This window comes from Cervus elaphus, chromosome 9 (genome assembly GCF_910594005.1).
Source record: "Cervus elaphus chromosome 9, mCerEla1.1, whole genome shotgun sequence".
Classification (NCBI taxonomy): domain Eukaryota; kingdom Metazoa; phylum Chordata; class Mammalia; order Artiodactyla; family Cervidae; genus Cervus; species Cervus elaphus.
Genome location: NC_057823.1, coordinates 53,247,440 through 53,273,260, shown reverse-complemented (window position 1 = coordinate 53,273,260; position 25,821 = coordinate 53,247,440). Strand labels below are relative to the sequence as shown.

Here is a 25,821-nt window from a genome sequence, read left to right as displayed (position 1 = left end):
TAAGACAGGAAATTCACAAGAGAAAAGTCTATTGATGTAAATGAAATTTATATTTGGCATATATGATTTCTCATGTAAGCTGCATTGCTAACAATAACAGGTATCAAAATGATTACTTTGTTACTTTATGTAATGGTGTCAGTATATGAAAGACTACTTCTTTCATGGTGAACTTTTTTACCATTCAATGAAATAAAAATCACCATGAAAACTTCTGTGCCATATTGGTATTTCCTCTCAACAACATTGGCTTTTATATATTTATCAAGATATAGTCATGAGAATAGTTGACCTATTTCTTCTTTTAAAAAATTCTGGGTTTGAGGTTGTAAATTTATCCAAAATAAGGGAAATTATTTTTAAACACTTTGCCTCTAAGTGCCTAATATTGTGCTAAAGAAAACAGAAAATAATCGATTTAACCAAAAACTAAATGACCTCAGTGTTAATGGAAATTCAATTTCATAAGATATCAACTAGAAATTTAGAACTGATGTGAATTTTCATTGCCTGAAGTTGCACTTTAGTTACATGTCCTTTATTGTTTCATATTACTTTGGGATTTGAGTAAGGAAAAAAGGGTACAATGAAAACTGAGAGAAGAAAGTGGTTCAGGATAAATATCATTCTAGCTTGAGTATTTTGTTGTACAGTTTTGATGGTTCATATCCAATCTAAAAATATTACAGTAAAAAATTGCTAGTATATTTATTTTTATGTTAATATTTTCTTTTATCATGAATACACACATATGTTCTATTGCTAATTTCAAATCTTGTTTCATTTATTTCAAGTCTGTTCTTTTCCCAACATTATTATTCTGCTAGAACTGTCTTTAAAGTAAATTTAAAATTCCTTTTTAAAAAACTAACAAAACAGACTGATAACCATTTGTGACACTGAATTCTGTTATGCATCTATTAATAAAAAACAACCAGTCAAATAGGCCTATTTTCAAAGTATACCATTAGGCTAGAGAACAGTAGATCTAACATGATATTTGAAGCTGGTCAGATTTGGCAGAAGAAAGAAGCAACAAACTTCCAACCACTTCCCCAAGGAAACTTGGGATTGAGATGTTACATGCAACATGATGTTTTTTAAAGGTAGAGAAATAAATATGAGAAAGTTTATCTGAGAGATTATATTACATGTCTAAATTGAAACCACATGTTACACAAGTATATTAAGTGACACTGGAAGAATGCCCAAGTCATAAAAGAGTTGGATATACTGTATGAACCAATGTCACATCCGTTGCATTTTGGCTGTGATACTTCAGATTTCATCATCTCAACTAGCTCCTATAGAATAGATTATATCTTTGAACTTATCTTTGGGGATGGGCCTGAGATCTGGTAATAGGCTGGTGCCAAGAAATCACATCTATATAATATGTTAACATTGATTTTGTAAGATTGACTGAAAAGATTAAGGAACTTTGACCCTGACCTTCTCAAAATCAATCTGCTTAGTCTTAAATTCCAGCTGTAGGTCCTGCTAGTCAAGTGTTAGAGTGCATGGTTTAATGTTCTGCCAGTCCTCATCATCCACTAATATTCCATAATAGATCTAGTACTACTATTTATTGAAAACATAGAACCAAAAATAAATCTTGAAGCCACTCTTGGAAACCAGTAGGTTTTTCAAAATTAATGGATTAGAAGTACCATTCAGCATTGTATCTACAAAACTACAGAATATAAGCAGTGATGTTCACTCTGTGCTATCATGACTCATTGAAATATACAGTTATTTGATCACAGATTATTTGTTCAGTTGGCACAATCTCTCAGGCAACAGTAAGACTGAAGAAGACTGAATTCTGAAAGACCTACACACATTCAAAGATTTTTATGGGAAATATACACCTTTAAAGCTATTCCTGAAGTATACAATTTTGGAAACACTTACTGATCCTTCACTGGTATTCAATTCAGTTCAGTTCAGTCGCTCAGTCATGTACAACTCTTTGCGACCCCATGAATTGCAGCACGCCAGGCCTCCCTGTCCATCACCAACTCCAGAAGTTTATTCAAACTCATGTCCATCGAGTCACTGGTGCTATCCAGACATCTCATCCTCTGTTATCCCCTTCTCCTCCTGCTCCCAATCCCTCCCAGCATCAGGGTCCTTTCCAATGAGTCAACTCTTCACATGAGGTGCCCAAAGTATTGGAGTTTCAGCTTCAGCATCAGTCCTTCCAATGAACACCCAGGACTGATCTTCTTTAGGATGGACTGGCTGGATCTCCTTACAGTCCAAGGGACTCTCAAGAGTCTTCTCCAACACCACAGTTCAAAAGCATCAATTTTTCGGCACTCAGCTTTCTTCACGGTCCAACTCTCATATCCATACATGACTACTGGAAAAACCACAGCCTTGACTAGACAGACCTTTGTTGGCAAAGTAATGTCTCTGCTTTTTAATATGCTGTCTAGGTTGGTCATAACTTTCCTTCCAAGGAGTAAGTGTCTTTTAATTTCATGGCTGCAATCACCATCTGCAGTGATTTTGGAGCCCAAAAATATAAAGTCTGACACTGTTTCCACTGTTTCCCCATCTATTTCACATGAAGTGATGGGACCAGATGCCATGATCTTAGTTTTCTGAATGTTGAGTTTTAAACCAACTTTTTCACTCTCCTCTTTCACTTTCATCAAGAGGCTTTTTAGCTCCTCTTCACTTTCTGCCATAAGGGTGGTATCATCTGCATGTCTGAGGTTATTGATATTTCTCCCAGCAATCTTGATTCCAGCTTGTGCTTCTTCCAGCCCAGTGTTTCTCATGATGTACCCTGCATATAAGTTAAATAAACAGGGTGACAATATACAGCCTTGATGTACGCCTTTTCCTATTTGGAACCAGTCTGTTGTTCCATGTCCAGTTCTAACTGTTGCTTCCTGACCTGCATATAGGTTTCTCAAGAGGCAGGTCAGGTGGTTTGGTATTCCCATCTCTTTCAGAACTTTCCACAGTTTATTGTGATCCACACAGTCAAAGGCTTTGGCAGAGTCAATAAGGCAGAAATAGATGTTTTTCTGGAACTCTCTTGCTTTTTCGGTGATCCAGCAGGTGCAATTTGATCTCTGGTTCCTCTGCCTTTTCTAAAACCAGCTTGAACATCTGGAAGTTCATGGTTCACGTATTGCTGAAGCCTGACTTGGAGAATTTTGAGCATTACTTTACTAGCATGTGAGATGAATGCAATTGTGCAGTAGTTTGAGCATTCTTTGGGACTGGAATGAAAACACCTTTTCCAGTCCTGTGGCCACTGCTGAGTTTTCCAAATTTGCTGGCATATTGAGTGCAGCACTTTCACAGCATAATCTTCCAGGATTTGAAATAGCTCAACTGGAATTCCATCACCTCCACTAGCTTTGTTCATAGTGATGCTTTCTAAGGCCCACTTGACTTCACATTCCAGGATGTCTGGCTCTAGGTGAGTAATCACACCATCATGATTATCTGGGTCATGAAGATCTTTTTTGTACAGTTCTTCTGTGTATTCTTGCCACCTCTTCTTAATATCTTCTGCTTCTGTTAGGTCCATACCATTTCTGTCCTTTATCAAACCCATCTTTGCATGAAATGTCCCCTTGGTATCTCTAATTTTCTTGAAGAGATCTCCAGTCTTTCCCATTTTGTTGTTTTCCCCTATTTCTTTGCATTGATCGCTGAGGAAGGCTTTCTTATCTCTACTTGCTATGCTTTGGAACTCTGCATTCAAATGAGAATATCTTTCCTTTTCTCCTTTGCTTTTCACTGGTATTCAGGATCCAAGAAATAATTATATTACCACTTATATGTGTCAAAACATAATTATTATTGTATTAGTGTAAAAAGGATAAGTACATGTATGTGTGTGTGTATATATATATATATAAAATTTGGGTTTGGTGTTCTGCAAGAATGTAGCAGAGCACAGTCTTCTGCTTTTCCATATATATTAAATGATTTTGCTTATTTATATCACTTCCAAACAAGTGATCAACAGTGCTTATTGGACAATGCTTAATTATTAATAATGTAAATCTCCTATCTCAGTATGGCATTGACTAAGACAAATGATAATGATGACCATGAACATTCTGAGAAAAGAATCACTTAGCAACATTAAAAAAACTTTAATTCCTATCTCAGTTATGGTATTGTACAAAGTTAATCATGAAGATACTCATGGAGGTTTTTTTCCTAAGTAAAACAGAAAGGAGAATTAACTTGTATATAGCTTGTGCTTGATTTTTCTAGCCAGAACTATGGTTGGATGGCATCACCAATTCAATGGACATGAGTTTAAGCAGACTGGGAGACTGTGAAGGACAGGGAAGCCTGATGTGCTGCTGTCCATGGGGTTGCAAAGAGTCAGACACAACTGAGCAATTGAACATTAAATGAAAGATTTACTCTAAAAAGTTATACAGTTAATAAAAGAATGGCTCTTAAATCTAAGAGATGTACATTTGAATATCATCTCCATCATATATTAACTGGATGGCAGTGGACAAGACAGATAAGTATCTCACCATCTCTTATCTAATCTTTAGAACTTGGATAGTTGAATGTACTTTACAGGTTGCTATAAGATTTAAACAAAATTATTATTTAAGCCCTTTATACCATATCTTACAAATAGAAATATCTCAAATAGTGGTGGTTGATTATAGTTAGTGACCAATGTTGTATCCTTAACTCTTGTAGTCTGTAGCTGTGGATGAAGAAGATTCCAGTGCCATAAATCAAGATATGACTTTTCCTTTTCTGAAGATTTCCTAATGTTCATCTTTATGGAAATCATCCTACTTTCTGGGTAGAAAATAGCTATCTCAGAATTTCCATTAACTTTACCCTATCTATAGTGTGGTTCTCCACCTACATGTAAATATATCATATATAATTTATTTCTCCATACTATACAATTAAAGAATCACTAGTTTGCACAACTGAGCCAAAAAGAACAAAATCAACTTCCACATTATTTGATTCATACCCTTACGGCTCTAATTTCAAGTTCTCTGTGACCTCTTTAGGGAAAACCATTCACATGAATATAGCATTGGAGCAAAAAGAAATTTGCATCAAATGTATCTAAAGTACACAATGTTTAAAAATATTTTAAGTACACAATGTTAATTTTGAAATGTTTTCAACAGCACCAGTCAAGTGGAAGTGCCTTTATAGATATTCCATGGTTATCAGGCTTAAGTTATTTAAGGCAATGTTATTTTGAAGTCCAAGCAGCTTGGTGAACATGGACAGAAGTATCACAGTTCTGCATATATGAGAAGACATTTTTGAAACTCAAAGCACAAAGGAGTATGAATTTTCCCACAACCTCATTATAGGTACCATGAATGCAAGAAATAGAATTATAATCAATGCTCAAATAAATCTTCCAAATAAAAATCAGCAAATTAATGTGGAGGAGAGTAGCAAGCCACCAGGCAATTAGCAAACCCATCATTATATTAGAAAAAAAATTTTTGTTTGTATATCTCAAGCATCTGAAGACTATGAAGAAAAGGAGTTTAAATAATGAAGGGATTAAAGGCAAAAAAGTAAAATCATACCCAAAAGAAAGGCTAAAATTCTACCTACTTTATGAAAGAAGCGTGCTATTGATTATAAAGAAATGATTTATAAAATTAAGCCACCTTAACAGCCCATGCCTGACAGTAATACACAAACTTATAGGGAGGTAAGAATTCCAACATGTTTAAACTCAAATTAACCAAATTATGGAACTATGAATTATTATGGAAATTTTGAAGGCACAAACATGAGTGGAGGGCACCAAATAGAATAGAATTTTTAAAAATGAATAGGAAGAATGAACTTGCAGCAAAATTGAGAAGTAGAATATTTGAGCCTCACCCACATGCTCCATTTCCATCAGTGATACTTTCCTTCTTGGCTGACTTAGCCTTGCTCATTTACAGGAAGCTGTGACAGTCTACTTCATTATTACTATTATTAGTATTTCCAACAATTAAATAATATTCTCAAGTGTATTTAAGAAGATTGTGGAGAAAAGAAGTAAAAATGACTGGACTTCCATTGTGCTTTAGAATAAACGATCACAAGAAAAAGACAACAAATATTTCAAGCAATGGACTTAGAGTAATTTGTTGGTGAACTACTATGTGATTGACATTAATAGGCATGATACATCCCAGAATTACTGTACTTACATTCTCGCAAAACTCCTGTTGGTCTCCAATATCTCCAGAATTCAAACCTGGGGGAACACTAGGACTGAAGGCGATGAGGTCGGTCTTGGGCGGCCCCTCCCCAGAGCACACCCTCTGCCGCCTCTCCTGCGAGTAAGACCAGCTCCCCGCCGCGCTGGAGCACACCAGCCTGGGCTTCACCGGCCCGCACGCGCCCTCGCTGGGCGGCGCCGAGCACCGCAGCGCCGTGTACAGCAGCAGCGTGAGCACCAACAGGCTGGACACCGCGCAGATGGCGACGATCAGGTACACGTTCACATCCACTAACGCCGTCTCTGCGCCAGCTGCACCAGACAACGCCCGCGAAGAGGCCTTGGGCGCCTGGCCGCTGTCCTCCAGCGACAGCAGCACGGTGGCCGTGGCCGTCAGCGCCGGCTCGCCGTGGTCCTTCACCAGCACCAGCAGGCGCTGGCGCGGCGCGTCCGCCTCGTCCAGGGCGCGCGTCGTGCTGATCTCGCCGCTGTACAGCCCCACGCGGAACGGGATGCGCGCGCCACCCGCCGCCGGCTGCAGCTCGTACGACAGCCACGCGTTGTAGCCCGAGTCCGCGTCCACCGCGCGCACCTTCGCCACCACGTGGCCCGCGTCCACCGACCTCGACACCACCTGGCTCACCGCGCCGGGTCCTCCGCCTGGCCCGGGCGGCAGCAGCGCAGGCGCGTTGTCGTTCTCGTCCAGCACGAACACCTGCAGCGTCACGTTGCTGCCCAGGGGCGGCACGCCCGCGTCGCGCGCGCTCACCTGGAACTGCAGCAGCTCCAGCTCCTCGTGGTCCAGCGGCTGCAGCGCGTACACCTTGCCGCTCTCCGCGTGCACCGACACGTAGCTCGACAGCGCGCGCTCGCCCACCCGCCGCTCCACCAGCGAGTAGGACACCAGCGCGTTCTCCTGCGCGTCCGCGTCCCGCGCCGACACGGTGAAGATATGGCAGCCGGGCGGGTTGTTCTCCTTGACGAACACCGTGTACTCGGGCTGCGGGAACGCGGGCGCGTTGTCGTTCACGTCGGCCACCTCCACGGACACGCTGGCAGTGGTGGACAAGGCAGGCGAGCCCCCGTCCTTCGCGATCAGTGCTAGAGCATATTCTGACACTTTCTCTCTGTCCAGGGAACTGTCCAGCACTAGCGAATAGTAATTCTTGAAGGTGGACACCAGTTTGAAGGGGACGTGGGGTGTTAGTGAGCAGGTCACCTGGGCATTGCTACCGATGTCAAGGTCAGTTACACTGATTAGAGTGATGACGGTCCCTAGTGGAGCATCCTCTGGAATAGAAAGCAACAGTGATGTCACTAGTAACTTGGGAGCATTATCATTGATGTCCAAGACTTCTATCAAGACTGTGCAGTGGCCAAACATTGGAGGATTTCCCTTGTCAACTGCTTCTATTTGAAGTTTCCATAATTTAGTTTCTTCGAAATCTATTTTTCCATTTACTCTTATTTCTCCGCTGTTTGAATCTATGCGAAAAGAGGCTTCTGTCTTAGTGGAAACATCAGTTGCAAAGGAATAAAGAATGTGGCCGTTTGAACCCTCGTCCAAATCTGAGGCGTTAAGTCTAATAACCAGTGTGCCATTTCTTGCATTTTCCAGTAATTTTATACGGTGAACTGCTTTGTCAAAAACTGGGGCGTTGTCATTTGCATCCAGCACTGTGATGTTTATCTTTACAGTGCCTGTCAGTTCAGGTTTGCCCCCATCCGTTGCTTTGAGCACCAAGAGAAGCTCTGAAGCGACTTCTCTGTCTAAACGTTTTTTAAGTACTAGTTCGAGCGGTTTTACCTGCTCATCGTTGCTCGGTACTTCCAGAGAGAAATACTCGTTGGGGGTCAGTCTGTAAGTCAACAGAGCGTTCTCCCCGATATCTGCATCGGAGGCGCCCTCTAGTGAAAAATGAGACTCAAGAGCCCTAGCTTCGGAAATAAAGAGATTTCTGTGTGTCGCTGGGAACACAGGCGGGTTGTCGTTAATGTCCTTCACCTCCACCTCCACATGGAACACCTGCAGCGGCCGGTCCACGATCACCTCCAGGTGGATGCTGCACTCCGCGCTCCGCCCGCACAACTCCTCCCGGTCGATCCGAGAATTCACAAACAAAATGCCATTCTGCAGATTTACCTCCAGAAGGTCCCCGCGGTCTTTGGACGCCACCCGGAACAGGCGGGGCACCAGCTCCGCCAGCTCCAGCCCGAGGTCCTGAGCGATGCGGCCCACGAAGGTGCCGTGTTTGGCCTCCTCGGAGACCGAGTAGTGGACATGATTGCTCCCAGTTTCCCAGGCCGCGAGAAGCAGAAGTGAGAGCAGGAGGCGCCGGGCTCCCGGGCCACCAGATCCTGAAGCTAACATCGCTCCTGGTTAGTAAATCACATTTCCTGAGTAGAAATACGTAGTCCTTTCGAGATCTTTGAGTCTTAGTCCTGATATCCCAACTAATCTTAACAATATGGGTGTGTGTATAGTCTTTAAAGCACCGGAACAGTGATGGGTCTTTCTGTTCCGGGAATAATCTTTACTTTTTTCCGTTCAAACAATCCTCTCCTTGGAGAACAACGACATCCTGTGGGTCAAAGTGGAAGTGCGTTTGGCGTTCATATTATTTCTTTCACTTATTTGACTTCTTTCGTGATTCCTTCATATTAGTCTGTTTTTGTCAGCCTTTAGTTCTTTCATTCCTTGTGTGTGACCACTAACTCTTTAAAGGTGGTTTGGTTTTAGAAGTTAGAATTCCAAGAAGAGTTCTATTTTTTATATAGACATCTAAGAGAACATACTACTGCACTATTATGTATATGAACATGAAAAAAATCCATGTTTGTAAGTTACTAGTGATACAGTTTTTAAAAGACTTTCAGAACTTGATAATTTTGAATGGCCTCTTACTAAGTTTATTTAATTGCTAACGCTATAATTTTCTATTGCTTAAACCTTATACTGTGTTAAATTACTCTAAACATTTAGTCCAGTTGTGTACAAGATAATTCAAAATGCCAATTCTCTGTTACCTTCTCAACATGATGATGTTCCGAATCAGTGCTAATATGCAAGCTACTTCTAAGCTGTCCAAAAACTTATTTGCTCTGATGCTAATGAATTTACCAAATACTGACTCCTGGAAATATGAAACATATTTATCTTTGTCTCATTTAAACGTTTTTTTTCCCAATTACTAGATCTGCCCAGGGTGAATGTTGTCATTTCCATCCTGAATGACAACTTAAATTTGTGTTATATCCACTGTTGTTTGTAAAAATAATCTTCCTAACCCCCCCCTAAAACCATACTGATCAGAAATCCAAATTGTATTTGTCACTTTGTTCATACCCATTTTATTCCAAAATTGGCTTAAGGAGACTAGGGTATAAGGAGCATTCTAAATATCATGTAATCACTCAATTTTGTTTTCCTCTTTTATCTCATTTTTTTAAACAATGAAATTTGCCTAACAATTATTCATCGATTGCAATAAAGCTTATCAGTGTTGTCTTAGAAAAAAAATTTTAATCATTCTCAAGATTGTTAAGGAGCCAACTATCCAATATTTGAAATCTTTCCAGGAAGAGGACAGTCATTTGGAAAATCCCATTTCTCTCCTTAAAAAAATTATAAGTGGTTATCCAAAGAAATCTCACATTTCATGTAAAAGTGAGCTACAATATTTATTCTGAACACTTTGTAAAATAGTGAGTCAATAATTATAAATCTATGCCAAAGATTTTTCATTCTAATTACTTCTCTTTTATTAATTGTGGAAACCATAAATTCAAGACCAATATATTTACCTAAAAGACAGCAGGAAAATTTCAGCATATAGGTGTGACTAAATTCAGAAAGAGATATGACAAGGAAACAAACTTCTTCATGTTTGCTGATAGAAATACTCCAGTTCCTATGAGAATGACTCCATGCTGAACATCTGTTCCACTTTTGCCTTAAAGAGTTGCTTCATTGATTAAGAACATATGAAAGATAGCTTTTAAAGCTCCCACATTCCAAGGTTATCATATAGCTAACTTACTACAGTATATTAATAAACCTGTGGGTTCTTCACTCATCTTGAAACAGGCTATCACAAATGCTAAGCCATTGAAAGTTGGGGATACTAATAATTTGCCTCATTTTAATGCCATCTAATACAGAGCATGTTAAACAGAGTTATAAAAATAAGGTGTTATAGTTTCAAAACAAATGGACTAACTCCTTTTTTGGCAAGAATGTTAAAAGCAATCCTTGGGGATTTCCCTAGTGGTCCAAAGGTTACGATTCGGTGCTTCCCCTGCAGCAAGCTCTGGTTCCATCCCTCGTGGAGAAATTAAGATCCCTCCCTCAAGCTGGGTGGCTCCCAGGGAGAAGGGGTGAGAGTAATGCTTGACTCAGGAAACTTATATGACTTGATTCTAAAATGTCAGTCCTTCTGAATTGAATGAAAGAAACTGTCCACAAAGTTGTTTAAAAGATATATGTTGGGCTTCCCTGGTGGTTCAGTGGTAAAGAATTTGCCTGCTAATATAGAAGATATGGGTTCCATCCCTGGTCTGGGAAGATTCCACAGGCTGCCAAGCAACTAAGCCCATGCACCACAACTGCTGAGCCTGTGCTCCAGAGCCCTGAAGTGGCAATTACTGAGCGCACGTGCTTCAACTACGGAAGCCCATGAGCCCAAAAGCCTTGCTTTGCACAGGGAAGTCACTGCAATGAGAAACCCGTGCACAGCAATTACAGGGAAAGCCCTACTCACCCCAACTAGAGAAAAGTCTACACAACAACGACGACTCAGTACAACCAAATATTTTTAAAAATAAAAATATATTTATCTTAATAACAGAGCCACTGGAAGATATTGTCGCATTAAAATTTAAAATCAGTAAAATAAAATAAATAAAAATGAAAAATATTTTGAGTCCAAACACTTAACTCCATTGATTAGGACATATTTTATGAACTATCTCCCAGTATACATACTCCAATGTGTAAACACTGAAGTTCAAGTATGCATTAAAAGTTATGTTGCACTACACATATTCTTTACTTAAGGAGCAAAACCCACATTTTTACCACAGACGGAATTGATCATAGCAGTTTTTTTTAATGCAATAGGGTCATTTCAAATTTTAGATTTAATAATAAAAGTACTTTCCTTACAAATATTTCTAACATAAAAAGATACTGGTTTTGGGGGAAAACATCAAAACCTTCAACCTACACAAAATATTTGTACTGGAAAATATAAATGAATTTAGTATACAAGGCATTTACTAAAAATTGAAGTATCAATCAAAAGGTGATGCAGAGGGTACTGTAAACAAAATATAAAGTGAATCTTTAGAAAAAAACAATATTACAAAACTTATTACAAGAAATGTTTCAGATATTTTATAAAAATGTATGTTCTTTAGACAAAAGATAAAGATACTCCAAGAAATATATTTGAGGCGGGAAAACGGGGTAAAATAAAATATTCACGCAGCAAAGCATGAAAATAAAAAAGTAATAACCCACCTTGATAGAGCGGTCGCCTTCAATAGACTGTTCTTCCACTTCCACTTCTGGCTGAAGACACGGCGGAAGACTGGGGCTGAAGGCCATGAGGTCGGTCTTGGGCGGCCCCTCCCCAGAGCACACCCTCTGCCGCCTCTCCTGCGAGTAAGACCAGCTCCCCACCGCGCTGGAGCACACCAGCCTGGGCTTCACCGGCCCGCACGCGCCCTCGCTGGGCGGCGCCGAGCACCGCAGCGCCGTGTACAGCAGCAGCGTGAGCACCAACAGGCTGGACACCGCGCAGATGGCGACGATCAGGTACACGTTCACATCCACTAACGCCGTCTCTGCGCCAGCTGCACCAGACAACGCCCGCGAAGAGGCCTTGGGCGCCTGGCCGCTGTCCTCCAGCGACAGCAGCACGGTGGCCGTGGCCGTCAGCGCCGGCTCGCCGTGGTCCTTCACCAGCACCAGCAGGCGCTGGCGCGGCGCGTCCGCCTCGTCCAGGGCGCGCGTCGTGCTGATCTCGCCGCTGTACAGCCCCACGCGGAACGGGCTGCGCGCGCCACCCGCCGCCGGCTGCAGCTCGTACGACAGCCACGCGTTGTAGCCCGAGTCCGCGTCCACCGCGCGCACCTTCGCCACCACGTGGCCCGCGTCCACCGACCTCGACACCACCTGGCTCACCGCGCTGGGTCCTCCGCCTGGCCCGGGCGGCAGCAGCGCAGGCGCGTTGTCGTTCTCGTCCAGCACGAACACCTGCAGCGTCACGTTGCTGCCCAGGGGCGGCACGCCCGCGTCGCGCGCGCTCACCTGGAACTGCAGCAGCTCCAGCTCCTCGTGGTCCAGCGGCTGCAGCGCGTACACCTTGCCGCTCTCCGCGTGCACCGACACGTAGCTCGACAGCGCGCGCTCGCCCACCCGCCGCTCCACCAGCGAGTAGGACACCAGCGCGTTCTCCTGCGCGTCCGCGTCCCGCGCCGACACGGTGAAGATGTGGCAGCCGGGCGGGTTGTTCTCCTTGACGAACACTGTGTACTCGGGCTGCGGGAACGCGGGCGCGTTGTCGTTCACGTCGGCCACCTCCACGGACACGCTGGCCGTGGCCGACAGCGAAGGCGAGCCCCCGTCCCTCGCAGTCAGCACCACCTCATAGTTCGCCACGCTCTCGCGATCCAAGACGCTGTCCAACACGAGTGAATAGTAATTCTTAAAGGTGGACACTAGTTTGAAGGGGCTTTCAGGTGTTAGTGAGCAGGTCACCTGCCCGTTGGCACCAGAGTCACGGTCGGACACGCTGATCAGGGATATGACGGTACCTACCTGAGCATCCTCTCGCACCGGGAGAGCCAAAGAAGTGACAACCAGCTCAGGTGAATTATCATTTTCATCCAGAATTTCCACTAGGACGGTGCAGTGACCAACCATGGGTAGGTTTCCTTTATCTGTAACATCTACATGAATTTCGTAAGTGTTACTATCTTCGAAGTCAATGGCATCATTGATTCTTACTTCTCCCGTTCTTTCATTAATTAAAAATTTCCTTCTTACGGTGGGTGGAACCAAAGAGCTAAATGAATATATTACCTCCTTGTTTATCCCTTCATCCGCATCAGAAGCATTTAACCAAATAACCAATGTTTGGTTCGCTGAATTTTCATACATCTTAACTTCATACACGGTTTGGTCAAATACAGGTGCATTGTCATTGGCATCTAACACCAGGATCAGCAGAGTAACAGATCCGGTAAGTTCAGGTTTGCCTCCATCAGTTGTCGTTAATAACAACCGAAGCTGAGGATTTTCTTCACGATCCAGCAGTTTGCTTAGAACAAGCACTGGTAATTTGCCTTTGTCCTTTTTGTTTATAATATCAAGAGTGAAAAACTCATTTGAACTGAGTCCGTAAGTAAGCACTGCGTTCTCTCCAATATCCGCATCAGATGCGCCTTCTAGAGGAAATCGAGAGTCAAGCGGCTGAGATTCCAGAATTGAGAGCTTTTGTTCTGAGGTGGAGAAAACCGGCCGGTTGTCGTTAATGTCCTTCACTTCCACCTCCACATGGAACACCTGCAGCGGCCGGTCCACGATCACCTCCAGGTGGATGCTGCACTCCGCGCTCCGCCCGCACAGCTCCTCCCGGTCGATCCGAGAATTCACGAACAAAATGCCATTCTGCAGATTTACCTCCAGCAAGTCCCCGCGGCCTTTGGATGCAATCCGGAACAGGCGGGGCACGAGCTCCGCCAGCTCCAGCCCCAGGTCCTGAGCGATGCGACCCACGAAAGTGCCGTGTTTAGCCTCCTCCGGGACCGAGTAGTGGACCTGGCCGCTCCCAGCGTCCCAGGCTGCAACAAACAGAAAGGAGAGAAGCAGGCGCCGGGTGCTCAGACCGCTGGGTCTGTAGACCAACATCATACCCATCTTCTGTTTTACAAATCAATAACTGGGTCGTCTAGAACACACCCACACGCTCCGAATTTTCCTATTCCATATCTTACATTCAATTTTATCGAAATGGCTGAGATCTCCGAATGTAGCTCTTTCCTAGTCCTTGAGAAACAGGATTATGAGTCTGTTCTGAAAAGCCATTTTTGTGGAAGACAGCGACATCCGGTGGCTTAATGTGTAAGTACAATTCGATGAGTTTAACAACTCATTGGTATCTTTTCATTGTATTTTCACAAATTTATATCTTTATGAACTTTCAAAGACACATTATGTTTTTTCTGTATACAATAATAATCATTGTCCATATGCAGTGCAGCATTTTCTTGAATGGAAAAGCACCCAGAAGTAATTCCTTCCAACCATGACTGTCATTAGCTAAATTTGAAAACAACTTTAATATTTGTATAATACTGAGTGTACTAGTGTTTTGTTGGATAACGAATTTAACTCTCTTCAACTTCTAACACAATTCACTCTCTTCATCATTATTTTGATATTAAGTAAACCTTATTCAGACACTAATTTCAATCATCAATTCTCTGTGAGGTATTTGCAACTTCTAAGCGCCAATCATCACTAGAATGCAGAGAAGGTCACAGGCTTCAACATCAGAAATTCCTCTCTTCTTATTCCTAGTCTTCAACTTACTAGCTGTGTGACTTGGGGAAAATAATCTAACCTCTCCATCTCAGTTTCCACTTTGATAACACTCATAGAAGATTAATAATAATATGGTGGTTGCATGAATTATGATATATTAAGTGCCTAGAATAGTACTTTGAGAGTGAGTGTTTCATAAATGGCAGTTATTCTCAGAACTCACTTTAGCCACTTTGTTTTCATAATGCTCAAGACCAGAATTGGCTCTTTGGGGAAAATTATTACCTATAAAATGGTGTCACCCTATAAAGCCTTTACTATTGCTACTGCACAGGCTGAGCAGTTTTCCTATCTTTAAGGGAACAGAAAAGTGCTTTTATTGAGTAGTTATAGAGGGGGAAGTTTCAGTTTTTATACACATCTTACATGAGCAAAAAATCTTAATTATGATTTAAAATAATATAATTTGATTTCTACTTTCAGAGACAACTAATTTCATCTTTGTCATATTTTTGTTTTTTCAAATACCCCAAATATAGAGTTTTGGCTTTATCTAATAATTTTCTGTTTCAATAGTTTTTCATCACCTGTGGCAAAAATATTTTATCTCAAAATTCTTGGAATCAAATATTCAGTAACTGAAATTCTCAATTAATACATCTACACTAATGATAAAACCTGAAGTTTCTCCTTTTTCAAAAAGGAAAACTTAAGAGTTTTGTCTGATCCAAAGGATAATTTCTTTAATATGTTTTTATTTTTAAAAGAAATCAATAATTTTGAACTCTTACAGTTATTAAGAGCTGGAAAATAGAATATTTATGAATAGGAAAATTTATAGGAATGAGGGTCAGTTAATTCACTGATGTATGTATGCTGCTAAATTCTGATATTATGGTCCTATACTCCTCTAGAATGATTCTAGTGTCAAAGTCTATTCAAATTCTGATTTTAAGAGTTACTTTTCTTACAAAACATAATCAAAATTTAAATGAGTTCATCTATCCATCCATAATAGCAATGTTCAGTGTGAGCTGTCAATACTATCTGGAGTCTAAAAATAAGTTTATCATTGATTAATCATCTCAACACAAGATAATGATATAAGGTAAATTCTATTGCTGTTAATGAGCATTTTTGAACCAATTAATAGCATAAATGTCCCAATATAAATCTCCAATAATGAATAAAAAGTAGTGTAGTTAAGTTACATCTTGTCTTGATAAGAACTTACTTTCCCAAGCAACTCATTAGAGCTATTGCATCTAAAACTTCAGTTGAATAAGAGTTACCTGGAATGCTTGTTAAAATACAAATTTTACTGATAATTTCAGAAATTTGAGGTGATGTCTGGGAACCAGAATGTTCAGTTTTGAGGACAGGCTGACCACAGACCCCAGTCAGCCTGGATACCCTCTGTGTTTGTCTACAATCTTGTATAAATCTGTATAGTGCCCCCTTCACTCTCAAAAGTGTCTAAATGTCATAACTGTAGTTAGCCCTATCTTGACACTACAATTCAGGGACTGGCATAGGGGGGCTTCATTGCTGGTCTCATGATTCTGGCTTAAAGTGAAGAATGATATCTACAGATAAACAGAGGGGTAGTTAGTTACTAGGCAGGCAAAACACTGAAGTGTCTTCTAAGCTCTCACCTCTCTGTTCTGGCCTCTGCCCTCTTTTGGAACTTCCCAGTTCCCCGAGTTATACTGTGCTCATGCTTCCTGATGGCCTGAAAAATAAATGACTAAGATGTTTACTGATCTGAAAATTTGCACACAATGATAACCCACGTTCTGGGAGGGAATAAAGATTAGTATAAGGGACCAAATTACTAATTATATTGATACAATTAAAAATGATAAAGAATAAAATGTATAATTATAGAAGATGTAATAAGTACTTAATGAATAATACTAGATCTAAGATACTAGAAGAGTGGTGGGAATTTGGGGGAGAAGCAAATGACATTTCTAGTATCCCTCAATCCATATAACATAATCAAATACCTTGACCCACATACATGTGGCATATGAAAACTGAAAAAGTGCACAGACAGAAATAACTGGAAGTATAAGTCTGTATTTAAAGTGAGTTATGCCAATAGACATAGGTTTTATTACAGGAGTTCAGAAAATACTCAAGTTTTGAAATAAATAGAATGGAAAATAGTAGATTGCTTTGTAGCATATACCAAATATGTTCTTTGGACACAAGAAAAGCACTGAAGTGTTTTATTTTAAGAGATTTTTACTAGCACATTTATGGTTATATGGTGACTCTACTCTCAAAGCCATTCTGATTTTGCTCTGCTGAGTCTTTAATTAAGAAATACCTTGTAAAACACCTGACACAATAAAGAATAAAATCCCCGAGTAGAAATACAAGGTGCATTAGAAAAATACAATGCAAAAATAAAGGAAGTTTTTAAAATATAAATTAGAAAAGAAAACGAATGTTCAGACTAAAGATAGAGTGTGGAGAACCACCAATTTGAAACTCATAAGCCACAATCCAGGAAATGTAGTTTAACATGTAATAAATTTAAAGGTGCACAACCTCATCTACAGATTTCTGTCTTTTGAACTATTGAAAGAAAAAAAATCCTCTTGTAAACTGCTTAAGTTCCATACAGTTAATTTCAAGAGAATTCGAAGTGCAGAATGTAGATATATTTTTAATGCTTGAGCATTATTATATCACTAACAAAAAAATTTAAAAGGAGAAAGTCTTCTCGAGGAAAGAGAGTACCTTTCAGGAAGTATTTTCAATATCAGATAAAACATGAATTTCAGGAAATTTTCTAAGTGGTAGAAAAGATTCTTAAACAACATTTTCTTGTGAACTACACTGTCAGACAATGTAAAAAAAATTTTTTTAACAAGAGGGAATGAGTTATATTTGAAACACTTATATTCAAAATGAGATTCCTAAAGTAAAGCATCTTTTTTCTAGGTATAGAGAAAGTTACTCATTGAAGTTACAGACACTAATTAGTGCTGACCACCATGTCTCCAAAAAGGTAGACAACTACCAAGTTAACAAGGTCACAGTTACTCATATACCTGCTATAGTAAAGTAAAGTAAAAGCAAAGTTCCTCAGTTGCATACGACTCTTTGCAACCCCATGGACTATAGTCTACCAGGCTCTTCTGTCCATGGGATTTTCCAGGCAAGAGTCCTGGAGTGGGTTGCCATTTCCTTCTCCAGAGTATCTTCCTGACCCAGGGATCGAACCCAGGTCTCCAGCATTTCAGACAGACGCTTTACCCTCTGAGTCATCAGGGAAGCCCACTCACTATACCTGCTATGGGGTTGCTTAAAAACAAAAGAATTAAGACTACAGTCCCATGCTTAGTTTAGAATGGTGTTGCCATTTACTTAAAGAGTAACGACTAAATTTGTTTACACCTAATAGTTTTCAGTTAAGGTGGCAACAATGGATCAGGAATTCAATATGACTCCCAGAACAGGTTCTAAGTAAAATGAATTCAGTCTCAAAAAATATCTGTTTAATGCATGGTTTATAATAATTCTCTATTGGAAGTACATATAAAAAACTCAAAATTAAAATAAATAAATAAAGGTATTCACGTTCTGCAAATAAATTTAAACATCCTGGCAGAACTAGGATAAATGGATGAAAGCATTCTAATATACCTTAAAAGATAATTAAGATATTTTTCAAGACGGAACACAACAATGAACAAATAAAATATTAGAATAACCCACCTTACCAGAAGAGTCCAAAGAAGCCTGTGGATCATTGGCTACAGATCCAGGACACGGAGGTAGGCTGGGGCTGAAGGCCATGAGGTCGGTCTTGGGCGGCCCCTCCCCAGAGCACACCCTCTGCCGCCTCTCCTGCGAGTAAGACCAGCTCCCCACCGCGCTGGAGCACACCAGCCTGGGCTTCACCGGCCCGCACGCGCCCTCGCTGGGCGGCGCCGAGCACCGCAGCGCCGTGTACAGCAGCAGCGTGAGCACCAACAGGCTGGACACCGCGCAGATGGCGACGATCAGGTACACGTTCACATCCACTAACGCCGTCTCTGCGCCAGCTGCACCAGACAACGCCCGCGAAGAGGCCTTGGGCGCCTGGCCGCTGTCCTCCAGCGACAGCAGCACGGTGGCCGTGGCCGTCAGCGCCGGCTCGCCGTGGTCCTTCACCAGCACCAGCAGGCGCTGGCGCGGCGCGTCCGCCTCGTCCAGGGCGCGCGTCGTGCTGATCTCGCCGCTGTACAGCCCCACGCGGAACGGGATGCGCGCGCCACCCGCCGCCGGCTGCAGCTCGTACGACAGCCACGCGTTGTAGCCCGAGTCCGCGTCCACCGCGCGCACCTTCGCCACCACGTGGCCCGCGTCCACCGACCTCGACACCACCTGGCTCACCGCGCTGGGTCCTCCGCCTGGCCCGGGCGGCAGCAGCGCAGGCGCGTTGTCGTTCTCGTCCAGCACGAACACCTGCAGCGTCACGTTGCTGCCCAGGGGCGGCACGCCCGCGTCGCGCGCGCTCACCTGGAACTGCAGCAGCTCCAGCTCCTCGTGGTCCAGCGGCTGCAGCGCGTACACCTTGCCGCTCTCCGCGTGCACCGACACGTAGCTCGACAGCGCGCGCTCGCCCACCCGCCGCTCCACCAGCGAGTAGGACACCAGCGCGTTCTCCTGCGCGTCCGCGTCCCGCGCCGACACGGTGAAGATGTGGCAGCCGGGCGGGTTGTTCTCCTTGACGAACACCGTGTACTCGGGCTGCGGGAACGCGGGCGCGTTGTCGTTCACGTCGGCCACCTCCACGGACACGCTGGCGGTGGCCGATAGCGAAGGCGAGCCCCCATCCCTCGCGGTGACCACTACTTCATAGTTCGCTACGCTCTCACGATCCAAGGCACTATCCAGGACCAGCGAATAGTAATTCTTGAAGGTGGACACTAGCTTGAAGGGGACATGAGGTGTCAGAGAACAGGTCACCTGTCCATTTTCACCTTCATCTCCGTCAATCACACTGATCAGGGCGATGATTGTCCCCAGCTGAGCGTCCTCTTTGACGGGGAGCCAGAGAGTTTTGATAGTCAACTTAGGAGCATTATCATTAGCGTCCAAAACTTCCACAAGAACTGTACAGTGACCATTCAGGGGTAGGGAGCCTTTATCAGTCGCCTCTACTCGGATTTTGTAGGTTTTTCTTTCTTCAAAATCGATGTGTCCTGTAACTGTAATTTCCCCACTTACAGGGTCTATGTAGAATTTACATTTTATATCAGGAGAAGCGTCACTAGAGAATGAGTAAATAATATCCGCATTCAAGCCTTCGTCTAAATCTGAGGCGTTAAGTTTAATTACCAGCGTCCCATTAGGGACGTTTTCTGCTAATTTCACAGCATAGAGTGTTCTATCAAAAACTGGAGCGTTGTCATTGGCGTCTAGCACGTTGATGAGTAACTGAACGGTGCCAGTCAGCTCAGGTTTGCCTCTGTCAGTGGCCGTGAGCACTAAATGAAGTTCCGGAGATTCTTCCCTGTCTAAAGGTTTGCGTAATACAAGACTGAGAGGTTTTACCTGTTGGTCGGTGGTTGGTACGTCCAGAGAGAAATACTCACTGGAGCTCAGCCTGTAAGTCAACAGAGCGTTCTCCCCGATATCTGCGTCGGAGGCGCCCTCTAGTGGAAACCGAGAGTCAAGCGGCCTGGATTCAGCGATAAACAGATTCTTTTGTGTCCCCTGGAACACAGGCGGGTTGTCGTTAATGTCCTTCACCTCCACCTCCACATGGAACACCTGCAGCGGCCGGTCCACGATCACCTCCAGGTGGATACTGCACTCTGCCCTCCGCCCGCAGAGCTCCTCCCGGTCGATCCGAGAATTCACAAACAAAATGCCATTCTGCAGATTTACCTCCAGAAGGTCCCCAAGACCTTTGGAATCCAACTGGAACAAGCGGGGCACTAGCTCTTGCAGCTCCAGCCTTAGGTCCTGGGCGATGTGGCCCACGAAGGTGCCGTGTTTGGCCTCCTCCATAACTGAATAACGAACCTGGCCACTCCCTGTCTCCCAGGCTAGGAGGGTGACAAACAGTAGTAGTAGATTCCGCTTCCCTTGGTTGCCTTGACTTGCGCACAGCATTTCAAATAGTCGAGCTTATTTCTTCTTAGTGAAAAATGTCTCAATATTAAGGTAAATCTTCTGATTCCGTCAGTTCCATCCTGCTGTGTTCGTCATTGTTCTGCACTAGGAAACTATAAAAGACTCGAGTATCTTTCCTAAGCCTCAAAGATGGCTGGCGCCTTGAATCAGAGAATTTCTCGGCGGAGAGTGACATCACGTGGCCCAAAAAGTAAGTACATACTCCATGGCTAAACATTTTACCTTATCCTGAGAAATTTTACTTCCTTCTCTGAATTTTTTCTTAATCCTTAATGAAATAGAGAACACTATTTGTGTCTTGTTGGAGGCATTCTAGCAAACTAAGTACCTCTAAAAGTTTAGTATAAACCAAAATTGTGAACTTTTGTCACCTGGGAAAACATTCCACACAATTTTAAAATAATCACAGAAATGAAGTAACAATAAAAATGATCAAACAACCAGGAATTTTAAAGTGGAAGATTCTTTCATCCTGTAATTCAGGATCTTCCACATTTATAGATTTAGGGTTTTGGCTATAAGATTTTGGTGATTATTTCCAGGGTCTCTAGGAAACCCTACCGATGAGAAAGCCACTCTCTCATGTCTGAAAAAATAATTTAGGAAATTGAGCAGTTAATACTGGGTATTTTCTTAAGTAATTTTATGAATTGAATGTATGTAAAATAAGACCAGAATTTGCTTTACTATATTGTGTACCAAGATACTATTCTATATTTTTATTAGAGATTATATAACTTGTTTCCAGAAATGTGTTGCGTGCCTATATCTATATAGTTCAATTTTTCCAAGCCTTAGTATTTATGAATATCTTATTTAAAAATCCCCACTATAGTTTATATTATGTCTTTTCATAATATATATTTAATTTCATTATTGTTCATCTTTAGTACTTAGGCCAGTTTCCAGTTTTGAAGATATGCTTGGGATTCTTCCTTCTTAGTATCTACTTAACAAGGAAAGTTCACTTGTGAATTCTACTCTCATTTCAAACAGCAAATAGATTACTCACATCTAGATTTTAGTGCTTCTCAAGAGTAAAGGCATAAGTCAAATATACTCCAATATAAAATTTTTTAAAAATTTAATTGGTAGAAGCAAAATTATATAGTTTATGGTGCCACTGATGCTTCTATATATCTTTCTTTTCTTTCATATTCCTACAGCAACCTAAGAAACATTTTTACCTAATGCTGTTATCCTTGATTATTGAAGTAGCTTCCTAGATTTTCTTTCCATCCAAACTTTTGAAATACAATGTTGACTTCTTTGTTTAAAATCTTTTGCTAGCTCCCAACTAACTTCTGAAGAATCCAAATTTCTTAATCTACTACTCAAAGTGACTTAGTCTAGTACTCAAAATCAAGAGATATTTTCATATCACTTTTTGGCCTTTATTTTATGTGAACCACATGTTTTCATCAAAATGGATTATTCCATGTTTCCAGTCAATTGAAACTTGTGGGTGTCTTCAAGTTTGCCTAATTTTCTCCTTCACAGAAGTGTTCAGGGGAAATTTACTCATTTGAAAACACCATGACCCTTCCAAGTGTTCCTTTAAAAATGCAAACAAGGAATGATTTTCTTTCAACTGTAGCCCCACTTTTATAGCTTTTTTAATATCTTCTTTTAAGTTGTATGACTCATGTGTTTTTTATCTCAAGCTTTTCAAAGTTAGAGGCTGGGTTTTCATAATTCAGTTGTTTTTAGCATGCTGACATGGTCTTGGAATCCTCTAAAGATCTATTAATATTTAATGAAGATAAATAGCTATATTTTAAAAGTTATTCTATAACACTCTATATATGTGGCTTACTTCCTTAGCAGGAAGTAAGTACTACTAATTTTTAAATCATCAATAAGACATATTGTGTATTTCTTTTTAAGGAAAAGGAAACACTACTAATGGAAAAGAACAAAGATTTCAAACATGTTCTCAGACTTCTGATTTGATGCAACTTATAAACATGGAAAAATACATCACTGTCCACACAAGATAGTCTAGACTTTCCCTAAGGAGGTTTTATCTAAATAACTTTCTAGATCCAAAAAGATTTTCTATACCCAGAGTGCTAATTAGAGTTTCCAAAACCCATAACAACTGACTTTTCGATGAATTTTTTTTTAATATATTTATTTGTTTTATTTGACTTTGCTGGATCTTAGTTGTGGCATATGGCATGTAGTTCCCTAGCCAGGGATTGAACTCCAGAACCCCTGCACTGAGAGTGCAGAGTCTCAGCCACTGGACCACCAGGGAAGTCCCTCGATGAATTTTTTATTCTAACCCCAAAGAATTCAAAGCATTGAGACATTCTAGGTTAATCTGAAAATAACTTCACAAAAGATGATTTTTACATAAGAGTAATATGGAAGGTCATAATGACTTTCAAAGATTTTAGTTTCTCCATTTCCAAATATGAACTCCTTGTACTCTTTTGAATAATAGTAATTAAATTTTCTTATGCACACAGTACTTGCCATAGTTTTATAAGCAAATTTATAAATATTTACTTATTTGATACAAAAATTCTATGCAATAGAACTCATTCATCTTTCATAGGATGTGAAGCCAAGGAATTGAAATAACAGATGTTTTAACAAACATTATATGAAGAAAAATTTATAGAGATGAAATTTTGATACAGGATGCTTCAGGGTTCACAGTATTTAATAACTGAGCTCTGGTGCCTTTCAGTTTAAGAAATATTTAATAGCTAAAAGCTTTGCATTGATAAAATAGTGAAAAGTATTAAAATACAGATGTAGATTTTGACTCCCTCTTTGTGATAGGCATACTTCCAAATTGAAATTCAAATACCAGTTAGAGAGTTGGAGGAACACAGAACTAAAGTGATTGAAATTATAAGAGTTGTCACGTAAATGGTAGGTGGTGGAAACAGTCTTTGTTTCTAATTAAGGAATTTTTTAAAAATAAACAGGAGGAGAATTGAGGGATTAAAGTTATACCTGAGAATCAGATAAGCATGGAATAGGAAATCTAAGAGTACTATCACGTTCACAAAGTTAAAACTCCATATTTGATTCAAGCAGTACAATAAAAATAAGCATATATAACAATACACAGCCATTTACATTGAAGACTAAAATTAAAGTTATTCTTTTTATGTCATGTACTTTTAATAATCAACTATAGGCAGTGATGGCATTTTAAGAAATATAAAATAAACTGCAAAATAACACTGATTTCAGATTACTTACAATTGATCAAAGGAAATAAGATGAGATCACAAATTATATTGCTGACTGTAACTGATAATAAGATGAAGAAATATGTTAATAACAAATTATAAGAATTGAGAATACCAGAAACCTTTCGTTCTATTCCATTAAATGACACTATTTTCTCCAAAAGAAAATGCTCAAAATCTATGACTGTCTGATTAACATCAAGGCAGGTCAAAGAGTTATAAGAAAAAATATTTTAAAAAGACAAGAACAAGCAAAAAAATGAAAACATGAAATGGCAAACTAATAAACTTCCTTGGACTTTCAAAATTTTACTCTATAACACTAAAAATCTTTACTTGAATTAATGGGTCCTAACATCTGCATATTCTATGTAATGAAAATTTATAAATTTACCAGTGGGTCACCAAGAATGGCATTCATACATACTTCTTCTATTCACAATATTTTTCTAAGTCACATATAAAATAAAAATCAATGAGAAATATTTTCCCGCACTACTCCAACTCATCTACTAAGGGCTGATAGTACTTTATTCAATATTAATAATTAGAATTAAGTAGATTTTTATCAGTCTAAAAGCAATTATTCACTATACTTACATCCTCAAAACATATTAAATGATTGACATGACAAAAATTATCTGATAATAAAGTATATATCTTGAAATAGTAAAATGATCTATTTGATATTGTATTGAGAGGATATTGTATTGTGAGTTTTTTGTGTATTTTCTGTTTGGGGTTTTTTTCTTTGTTTGGCTGAGTAGTTTGCAGAATCTTATTCCCCCTATTAGGGATTTACAAACTTGGGTCTCCAGTAGTGAAATCACTGAGTTCTAAACATTGGACCTCCAAGGAATAACCTGATAGTTCCTATTTTTATTATTCCTTTTTTATTACCTATTTTTATAATTTCTGGTCTATAATAAATATAGGATGAAAACATTTAAATTTTGAGAAGAAATTATTACTCTTTAAACTCAGATTTAGATGACACTAATGACAGAAAGTGAAGAGGAACTAAAGAGCCTCTTGATGAGGGTGAAAGTGGAGAGTGAAAAGGCTGGCTTAAAACTCAACATTCAAAAAACTTAGGTCATGGCGTCCTGTTCCATCACCTCATGGCAAATAGTCATGTGGAAATAGTGACAGATTTTATTTTCTTGGGCTCCAAAATCACTGTGAATGGTGACTGCAGCCATTAAACTAAAAGACGCTTGCTCCTTGGAAGGAAAGCTATTACAAACCTAGACAGTGTATTAAAAAGCAAAGATGTCACTTTGCCAACAAAGGCCCAGGTACTCAAAGCTATGGTTTTCTCAGTAGTCATGTATGCATGTGAGAGTTGGACCATGAAAAAGGTTGAATGTGGAAGAATTGATGCTTTTGAATTGTGGTGCTAGAGAAGACTCTTGAGAATCCCTTAGACAGCAAGGAGATCAAACCAGTCAATCCTAAAGGAAATAAACCCTGAATATTCATTGGAAGGACTGATATGTTGAAGCTCCAATATTTGGGCACCTGATGCAAAGAGCCAAAGAGCTGACTCATTAGAAAAGACCCTGATGCTGGGAAAGATTGAGGGCAAGAGGAGAAAGGGACAAGAAAGTATGAGATAGTTGGATAGCATCACTGACTCAATGGACATGAGTTAGAATAAACTCCCAGAGATAATGAAGGACACGGAAGCCTGGTATGCTGCAATTCATGAGGTT

The 25,821-nt window shown here is 40.6% G+C and overlaps 2 protein-coding genes and 2 pseudogenes across 7 annotated transcripts in view; all 4 read right to left on the bottom strand.

The window, feature by feature from the left end:
• The window catches only part of LOC122700250, a 119,065-nt pseudogene extending 97,913 nt beyond the window's left edge, over window positions 1-21,152 (bottom strand).
• Window positions 1-25,821, bottom strand: part of LOC122700236 (protocadherin alpha-2-like) — a 165,882-nt gene that overhangs the window by 97,919 nt on the left and 42,142 nt on the right.
• The window catches only part of LOC122700233 (protocadherin alpha-C2), a 190,562-nt gene that overhangs the window by 129,180 nt on the left and 35,561 nt on the right, over window positions 1-25,821 (bottom strand). Inside the window, exons 1-2 of one of the 6 annotated variants that reach the window (XM_043912984.1) lie at window positions 11,724-14,234; window positions 8,642-8,784 (exon numbers count right to left, since the gene is read on the bottom strand). The exons of 4 other annotated variants lie outside the window; for them this stretch is intronic. In XM_043912984.1, coding sequence (XP_043768919.1) covers window positions 8,737-8,784; window positions 11,724-14,126 — 2,451 coding nt within the window. In that variant the 5' untranslated portion in view covers window positions 14,127-14,234 and the 3' untranslated portion in view covers window positions 8,642-8,736. Of the gene's footprint in view, window positions 1-8,641; window positions 8,785-11,723; window positions 14,269-25,821 lie in introns of those variants that run through there. One more of the 6 variants, XM_043912976.1, reaches the window with a different exon arrangement.
• LOC122700248 overlaps window positions 1-25,821 on the bottom strand; it is a 127,260-nt pseudogene that overhangs the window by 97,920 nt on the left and 3,519 nt on the right.